The sequence below is a fragment of the Acinonyx jubatus genome, chromosome A1 (assembly GCF_027475565.1).
Source record: "Acinonyx jubatus isolate Ajub_Pintada_27869175 chromosome A1, VMU_Ajub_asm_v1.0, whole genome shotgun sequence".
NCBI lineage: Eukaryota > Metazoa > Chordata > Mammalia > Carnivora > Felidae > Acinonyx > Acinonyx jubatus.
The window spans coordinates 121,165,051-121,175,000 of NC_069380.1; the positions used below are offsets into that span (position 1 = coordinate 121,165,051).

General features: G+C 38.9%; 1 protein-coding gene across 7 annotated transcripts in view; it reads left to right on the forward strand.

Moving 5' to 3' along the window:
* Positions 1-9,950, forward strand: part of STK32A (serine/threonine kinase 32A) — a 142,806-nt gene that overhangs the window by 62,015 nt on the left and 70,841 nt on the right. For all 7 annotated transcript variants that reach the window (XM_053222822.1, XM_053222795.1, XM_053222799.1 and 4 more), the window contains exon 5: positions 2,057-2,230. In XM_053222822.1, coding sequence (XP_053078797.1) covers positions 2,057-2,230 — 174 coding nt within the window. The remainder of the gene's footprint in view (positions 1-2,056; positions 2,231-9,950) is intronic.

Here is a 9,950-nt window from a genome sequence, read left to right on the forward strand (position 1 = left end):
TACCACCCTTACCCCACTTGCCTCCTAACCCAACAGACTTGCTCATATCCCAGGAGGGATCATCATTTCTGTTTCATTAACTGAGGGCAGCCCAAGGTGCAACAGGTCCCAGGCACGATTAGATGTTAATTAGCACATCGTTACTTACTGGAAGACCTATAAAACACAACAAATACAATGTGTAGTAGTGCAGTGGGAAGCAGTGTGAACCAGATGGCAGGGATCCAGGCATCTTTTCTGGTGCTCATTAAACCTACAGCAGGGATGACCAGCAAGTCATGACACTGAGGTAAGCAATATCATTTCCAAAAGACAATATGAAAAAGTATTCGTTGTCAGATTTTTACAAAGCACTTCCTGTGTTTCTGTCTAAACTCCCTCCCCAAGGGCTTAATTTCTGTCATCTTCTTTGTGAATCAGTCTTCGGTGGTAAACAAAATTTTGTTCATTGGACCAGTAAGCATGAGGGACTTTTAGTCTCCATTAGAATTGTTACTGCCTCAGATTAATGCTTCATTGAGTTTCTCTTGTTTCTTTTCCTTGCACGTTCCCTCCTTTAGCACAATGATCATTATGTTATGAAGAATAAAAAATACTAAGTACGGTTCTTCAAGTGATTAATATTCTACATTTCTTTCCTAAGCAAAGAATTTGTCACTAGGAATTAGTCCACATCCCTGGGCACTGCTAGCAGGCACTTCTTTGATTCAAATAAAACTTGGAAATGTGATCTCAGTGACATTATGTCAAAAGAAACATGTCAAAACAGTGCTGATACAGAGAGTTTTATTGTGTCTAGAAACCAGGTCTGTGCTTTGAAGGAAACAAAACAAATCATAGCAGCAGGAACGCATTTTTACAAGAGGCTCTTTGCAAACAGCAGAGGCCGGTTCCCCTCTCCTGTGTCTCATTTCCTCTTTCGAACTCTCCACCCCATGCTCTTTCAAGTGTGAAGTCCATGCCTGATTCTGTGTCCTGCTTAAAACTCTTCAATGTCATCCTGACGCCTACAGCCTCATTTACAGGCACCTGTCATGGGATCTGCCCGGTGTGTTCCTCTCTAGGCTCAAGCTGCTCCATCATACCTGCTGTTAAAGCAAACCCAAACTATTTTCTTTTCCCCACTCACACTATTTCCTTCCCATGCCTGTGCTTAATATGGGCTATTTTTCTCTGTCAAATTTTACTTTTGGACCCGGAGAACTCTTCACCTCTACCATGTATTGTTAGGTGTTTGACATTGTGCAAATTACTGGGCCTTGATTTCCTCATCTGTAAAATAGGAGCTTAGGACCAACATTTTGGGGACCATTTTGGGGGTGCCACTTGTAGAAGCATTTTGGGGGTGCCACTTGTAGAAGGCTTCAGCACCTGCCCCGGGGAAGTGACTTAATGGAGACATCAGTGGCACTGGCTTTATTTTGTGGTTATTACTGTCACCATCCTTCAAAATGTGACTCAGGTCTTACTTCTGCTGAGAAGCTTTCCCTTACCTCCCCATCCCAAAGACTGAGTGAATTACTTCCTTGTACCATGCATTTACTTTTTTATTGCCCTTTTATATCTTTTTCTTATCATTAATGTGGTACCTGATTTGTTATAATGTTGCTGGGTAATGAAGTTGATCGTGTGGAAAAATGGGATGAGAATGGTTCCAGGACGCCTTGTAATTCATATTTTATGGACCTACTGCAATAGTGTGGTTAGGATCTGATTGTTCCTGGTAAGTGGATGAGTGGAGTTTTCTTTACTTCCTGGGCTTTATAGCTTTGTAAGCTAATAGTTACTAAGTGCTTACTATATGTCAGGCAGGAGACATTAAATGTTATATTTGTTCCTTACTATGATCAATGTGGTAGATATTGTTATTATTCCCCTTTTTACATGTGGAAACTGAAGGTCTAGGGTCACAGAGCTAGCGATAGACCATCTGCTCCCAGAGCTTGAACTCTTCGGTCAAGAACACTCTGTTCTGACCTATGAGGTGTGATTTGCCTCTGGGCCTCTTTAGCGTGTAAATGTATTCGATACACTTTCATTTCTAATTCTATTCCAGGTACTCCTTCCAAGATGAGGAGGACATGTTCATGGTAGTGGACCTCCTGCTAGGCGGGGACCTGCGTTATCACCTGCAGCAGAATGTCCGCTTCCAGGAAGACACCGTGAAGCTCTTCATCTGTGAGCTGGCCATGGCCCTGGACTACCTGCAGAGCCAGCGCATCATCCACAGGTCAGTTGGGTCCAAGGGGACAGCCTTGAATGTACTGAATGTGCAGGAGAGAATGCACAACCTGGTGCGTCAACAAAGTCCTTGTTGAACATGACAGGTAACCCTCACTGAACTCCTGTAACAGTCCCTTGAGGTAGGTTTATTGTCCCCATTTTGAAGGTTAAAAAAAAAATGAGCACATTGAGCTTAATTCACTCAAGGTCACAGTTAGTAAATAATAATACCAGAATCAATGTATATTGGCATTAGACAAAAGGTGACATATAGGGATGTATCTCCTTCATTTGGGGAATCTGTGCCAAGTGAAAACAAGCAAATAACACAAGTTGCTATAAACTCAAACAGACAATGGACAGAAAAGGGTAATGCTTTATATTTGTAAAGATATTGGTAACTTGGTTTATTCGTTTCAAGTTTTTATTTGAATTCTACTTAGTTAACATATAGTGTAATATTGGTCTCAGGAATAGAATTTAGTGATGTAAAGACATTGGTAGTTTTCATGATGATTTCTTATATAGTATCTTACTTGATCTCTATAATAACTTGTGATAAGTGATCAGAGCAGTTGGACCACATTCAATATGAGAAAACCATGATGTGGAGATATTAAGTTTTCATCTGGTTTATATATGAGAATTTTTTATTAAGTTTTTAATTTTAATTCTTAGATAGTTAACATACAGTGTTATATTAGCTTCAGGTATACGGTATAGTGATTCAAGGCTTTCATACATTACTCCATGTTCATCATCGTAAGTGCACTCCTTAATCCCCTTTACCTATTTCACCCACCCTCCCACACACACACACTTCCCCTCAGATAACCGTCAGTTTGTTCTGTATAGTTAAGGGTCTGTTTCTTGGTCTGTCTGTCTCTCTCTCTCTCTCTCTCTCTCTCTCTCTCTCTCCCTCCCTCCCTTTTTTCCCCTTTGTTTGTTGTTTTGTTTCTTAAATTCCACATACAAGAGAGATCATATGGTATTTGTCTTTCTCTGGCTGACTTACTTCACTTAGCATTATACTCTCTACCTCCATCCATTTCACAGTACTAGAAGTCCTAGCCACAGCAATCAGACAACAAAAAGAAATAAAAGGAATCCAAATTGGTAAGGAAGAAGTAAAACTTTCACTATTTGAAGATGACATGATACTATATATGTAAAACCCTAAAGACTCTACCAAAAAAACTAATAGAACTGATAAATTAATTCAGTCAAGTCGCAGGATACAAAATCAATGTACAGAAATCTGTTGCATTTCATACACCAATAATGAAGAAGCAGAAATTGAGGTTAAGAAAATAATCCCATTTACAAATACAAACAAAAACAATACAACAGGACAATAAAATATCTAGAAATAAACTTAATCAAAGAGGTGAAAGACCTGTACTCTGAAAACTATAAAACATTGATGAAAGAAATTTAAGATTACACAAAGAAACGGAAAGACATTCCACGCTCATGGGTTGGAAGAACAAATATTGTTAAAATGTCTATGCTACCCAAAGCAATCTACACATTATGTGCAATCCCTATCAAAATACCAACAGCATTTTTCACAGAGCTACAACAAACAGTCCTAAAATTTGTATGGAACCAAAGAGCCGAGAGACCCTGAATAACCAAAGCAACTTTGAAAAAAGAAAAACAAAAGTTGAACTAACACAATTCTAGACTTCAAGTTCGAATAGAAAGCTGTAATAATCAAAACAGTATGATACTGGCATAAAAATAGACACAAAGATCACTGGAACTGAATGGAAAACCCAGCAATAAACCCACAATTATATCATCAATTATTTATGTGAATTTTGAACCTAAACACAATCAATGCAACTTCAATTTACAGATGACTTACTATATGCCAGGCACTACTGAGTACTGTCATGTATTATCTTATTAAATTCTGAGAACTCAGGGAAGATACCAAACTTCATCGCAGTATCTCCACTATACAGATGAGAAAACTGTGGCTCAAAGATTTGCCAAGGACACACCAGTGACAAATGGCATTGCCAGGATTTAAACCTTGGTCTCTGAACCCCAAGTCAGAGCTCTGTCTGCTCTACCAACTTGCATTAATTACATATGTGATGTGTACACACATCAGACACACATTAATACACACATGTGTTAAGGACACATCATTAAGTGAAAAATCAACACGTTACCGCCAGTGTCTTACTTCTAATCTCTGGTGAATTTGCTAAGTTTTTAAGTAGGATTATGTCTTTACAATTTAGCAAAACTTTGGCTAGATAAAATATTTGCCAACCACTAAGTTGACGTTTATCTAAAATTTATCTGGATTAGTGCAGAGCCTGGGGATTAAGATGTATCATCATAATTTATACATTCTCTATGCAGGCACTATGGAACAGTCTGTGTGTGTGTGTGTGTGTGTGTGTGTGTGTGTGTGTGTGTGTGTGTGTGTGTGGCTTTGGCCCTGTATACTTAGACAGCCATTGTTTAATTTCCTGTCTTTCTGAGGACCTATTTGTGCTGGAAATGGGCTCTTCAGGCAACAGATAAACACAAAGCAGGCCAGTTAATCATGTAGGGTCTTGGAAGTAAATGAACACACCTGGTGTTTTGTCAGTAACTGGGAACCCTGTTCATAAGCAGACTTTCTCCCATACTGACTTTCTGGTCCCTCAGTTTTTTCGGAGGAGAAATTTTTCATATTTGTAGTCTAAAGAGTCCCTCGCAGAGAATTTATGCTCATTCAGAACTGGGTGAGCAGACCCAGAATTTCCAATTCACAATCTGCTTGGGGTGCTGACATTCTAGATCTCAGGAAGGAAACAGGTACTATGGGAGCCAGCATGTCTATGAGCACCTTTTAACTTTTTTCTTCCCCTGTTTGAATCTGGGTTCTGTGCCTTCTTTCTCTGGGCTTCATTTTCTGTCATCACAAGTCAAGATTCTTGGAGCATTTTTGCCCTATGCTTAAAAAAGTGTTCCAAAAGAAATCCAGGAGAAAAACAAATAAACCAGAAATGTCAAAATTATATGTAATCCCAAACATTGCTATTTTTCACTTCTCTCCCTTGCTCTTTATTGCTCCCATCATCATTTTACTACTTAAATAGAAACCAAGAATTAACTTTCTGCCTTTTGCCCTTTACACACACACACACACACACACACACACACACACACACACACACACAATTATTCCTTCATGCTTGTCCTGAGAAGAGCCTCTTAGTACTGAAGTGTCCCCTCACCATGGTAAACGAATGCAAGGCAAACACAGTGACATTTTGAGCACTATATTAAAATGACATCCTCTTAGGGGCAGAAAATAATCCAGGTGTATTTCCATTGCCTGTAAGGCTCCACCCCACCTCCCGTGTGTTATATTTTATAGGTACCCGTAGCATTTTGTACCTCTCCTGAGGAGCTGTGACATTTTTTTTATGTATAATTAATGAATATCTGCAGCTCTACTACACTGTAAACTTCATGAGCTAAGCCATGTGTGTTTGCTTTCCATTGTATAACCAGCATGCAGCAAAAATAGAAGGGAATGAACACTGCCAAGACCATACAAATGATTGACTAAAAGCCAGGTTTGTGAATAACAAAGACAAAATTAAAATACAAGGTATTGAAGCCAAAAATTTCAGACCTACCTTAGTCGTCACATGGGGTATCCACATCATTTGTCATCCAAACCAGGGTACTCCTGAGAATAAAAGGAGTCATTATTAATAATTATGCTTGAGCAACAGGCAAAATCCATAAATGTTCTGGGAAAAAATTAGGACATACATCAACATCATTAAGGCTTTTCAAGACAGTAGTGACCAAATAAACATGTTAATTATGAGAGTGCTCTACTAACCGTGGCTTTCTGCCTCCAGAGTACCAAATATCAAGTTGAAATGTTGTCAAGTGGCTTGAAAAACAATTGTCTGTAACAACGAAAGACCGAGAAACAGTGTTCCTTTGTCTAAGGCGTTAAAAGGATCATAATGATGGCACTCTGAGGCAAGGGCTCATGGGGCAGAGTTAAAAGCGTGAAAGCAACATAGAAGAAGAGAAGGCTTGTGAGCACTTCAATTCTCTTTTTAAAATCTTCCTTTAAAAGAATCCATAAAATTTACACTGGATTTGATGGAATATAAGATCACAAGGCAAAACATCTTTCGGCTACTTAGAAAATTGTTTATAAGACCCATCCTGAATTCCGAATTATTACAGTGTGGATGAAGGAAACAATATCAATGAAATTCAGTAGATTCCTAAGACAAGGAAACCCCATCTGCATATATAAAATATGTGACTTCCTAATTTCAGACTGGAACCATCATTTTGTTTCTGGACATGGTAGATGATTAGAATTAGTCACAGCAGTCAGCAACTACGTGTAGAAGAGTAGCAGTGGGCTGCCATTTACTTAGGGGTTCCTGGGGACCAGGTGGTCTGCAGAACACATGTTGTGAATTATTTTCCTTCATCTGCTCACAACCAGGAGGCTGAGGATGTCATTGTCCCCATTTTACAGCCAAGGAGACTGTGGTTTAGGAAGACAGACGAAGTAACTTGCCCAAAGTCATATGGCTAGCAAGTGTAGGTAGGCATCATTGAAGGAAATTCAGAGGTCTTAACCGTTCTCCATACTGCTGATGGTAAGCATGATTGTGGCTCTGAGGAGAGCATGGTACAAGGTGAGGCATGGCTGCTGCCTTTAAGTCTACACTCTGGCTGCATGGGCCAAGATGGGACACAGGGAACCAAATGACGAGAGAACAGCATACAACTGGAAGCTAAAATGTGTGAGAAAGACTGAAGTACTTCAGACGAGATGATGTTTTGGGTTACAAAACAATGTTTGTTTAAATAAACATTTATTTTTGAGAAAGAGAGAGACAGAGCACGAGTACATGAGAGGGGGAGGGGCAGAGAGAGGGGGACAGAGGATCTGAAGCAGGCTCTGCATTGACAGCTGAGAGCCCCACCCGGGGCTCAAACTCACAAACCACGAGATTATGACCTGAGCTGAAGCTGGATGCTCAACCAACCTAGCCACTGGGGCACCCTCAAAACAATATTTTTTGAGCGTTCAGAGGATTTTAAAGGGATTTTAATGACCAAAGCAGAAAGAAGAGTCCAGTCCACATAAGTGGAACTGTACTGTGCTGAATAAAAGCACTCTTATCTCCCTGATTTACATAGCATGGTCTCTGTTTTTAATTTTTTCTTCATGTTGACTTTACTGCCAGCAATGTCTAGTTTATTTTTTTTAATACCATTAATCCTGTTTCTTTCATAAATTCCCAGAGAGACATAAAGGGGGTTTTGTTGTATTTTGTGGATTTTTTTAAATCCACAGACATTAATTTTTTGTAGTTTCCTAAGTATGTATAATACTTAGCTACTTGTCCTCTATTTTAGAAACTTTCTTTTCTGCAGTTGTTGTGAAAGACACCTATTTCACAATAACCATTAATTTTGAATTGTGTAATTAGATAATTTTCTTATTAGCAAGAAGTCAGACATTTTCCATGAGGATAGCTTGAAAATCAGCATTAGTTTCCAAATATGGCCAGTTTCTAGTTCAGTATTCTCCCTAACTTACATTAAATCAGTGAATGAAGATTTTAAAATGTAGACACAGGGATTATTTGCTTTTATTAAGAAAACATGGAAAATAAAACTCATTACATTCCTTCCTATGAAGATAGTACCATTTGATTTGTTGATTGCCACAGTCTCTCCAACGAATAATGTGATGGAGAGTAATTATTAGGGTCCAAAGACAAATTTGTGTTCACTCCCTGGTCAGATGTTAAAGACAACTCAAATACAAATCCACACTAATAAAGTGAATTGTACAGGAAAATTCAAGAATAAGTCATCGTGGATCAAAATACCATTTGTGAGGGAATATTTGATTGTTTTTTCCTCTTTGTAAAAATTATCCCACCCAGTCTGATCAAGTTCTATATATATTCCCTACTTTCTGAATCCTATAGGAATGCAATAAAACTCTAATTAGGCAATTTGTATAGATAGCTACAAAAGGAAAAAGAGTTGCAAACATTTCATCTCTGATTACAGATATATTAAAGTAGGAATAAAAGAAGGGTCAACTTCCAATTCAGTCAGGATGTTGGCAGAATTCATTTCCTTGTGGCTGCAGGACTCATGGTAGCTTGTTTCTTCAAATTCAGTGAGGAGAGCAAAACTCTAGAGTGAGTCTGCTAGAAAGGCAGAGCATATAACACTGAATGACCATTACATAATAGAACACAATCACAGGACTGACATCTCATCATCTTTGCTACATAACGTTGGTTAGAAGCAACCTATACAACCAGCCCACACTCAGGGGCCGGGGATGATACAAGACGTAAACACCAGGAAGTGGGGATCATGGGAATCACAATAGAGCCTGTCCACCATACTTCCTCTAAAGAAGTTGTACTGCACCAGATTCTGACACCAATTTCTTCTATGACCTTAAACATAGCCCCAAACTTCCTTGTCAAGGAAGATGTGGGGAGGTTTGACTAAATGATCAGGAATGGTCCCTTCATACCTAAGGGTCTAGGATGATTTTCCTCTTAGCCCTGGTAGGGTGCTCTTCAACGTGTGATCTCATTGTTTCTTTGCTCTCTACCACACAGTCATTTATCCCCAAGAAGGCGGCATGACCAAAATGCACTGTCTAAAGAGCCTGTGACAATGAGGAGTGATAAACAGCTACTAGCATACTCATCAATTAAGGTCTTATTTGCAGTTGAGTTGTGAACCAAAAGTATTTGTCTTAACCAAGGTCTTTAGTTTGTTACTGGCAGAGCTTTCTTGGCTGAGATTTCCCCTTTTTGTCTAACTCACACACACTGTACTATCTTGGAAGTTACATTTTATTTTCTTAAGATGATAGTGCATAGGAAAAAAAAAACTAAGATCTTTCTGAAGCTAATCATTTTAGTCAATGATCACTGAGTGACAGATGAATGAACTTGCCAACTTAGTGACATCCCCAGCTTTCTGAAACCTATGGGACTCAACTAGAGAGATGTTTTTCTAATTTCAAAAGGTGCTTACTCCTTTCTGTTCACCGACAGTTTTTAACCATTTAATGTGTACTACAAAGTACATGTATCATCTTCTTAATGACTTATGAAGAGCTTTCATTTATTGTTCACATACCACTGGCCACCGTGATAATAAGCGTTTTGTATATTTGGTCTAATTGGATAGTCAACGGTGCTATGAAGGAGTTGAATAACTTGCCTAATATCATATAGTTAGTGTACTAAGGCCAGATTCAAAAGTAGGACTATGTGATCTGAAGACCTTGCTCTTAATGTAGGCTCCTTTATTTTCACTCATATGAAAATAGTAGGATATCCTCAAGATCAGATAAGCTATTTACTGCTATTTACCCAGTAGCAACAAACATTGGTTTTGATACACATTTTTAGTTGGTATGGGTTATGGGTTAAGTTGTATCTCCCCCAGAAAGATGTGTTGAAATCCTAAATCTGAGTACCTCCAGAGGTGACCTTATTAGGAAATAGAGTACAGAGGTAATCAAGTGACATTGAGTTCTTTAGGGTCTCCCTCGTCCAATGTAAGTGGTGTTCTTATCAAAAAAGGAAATCTGGGCAGAGAGGGAAGATGATGTGAAGGACGCGGAGAGAACACCATGTCAAGATAGGGAACTGGAGTGGTGCATCTGTAAGCCAAGAAAGGCC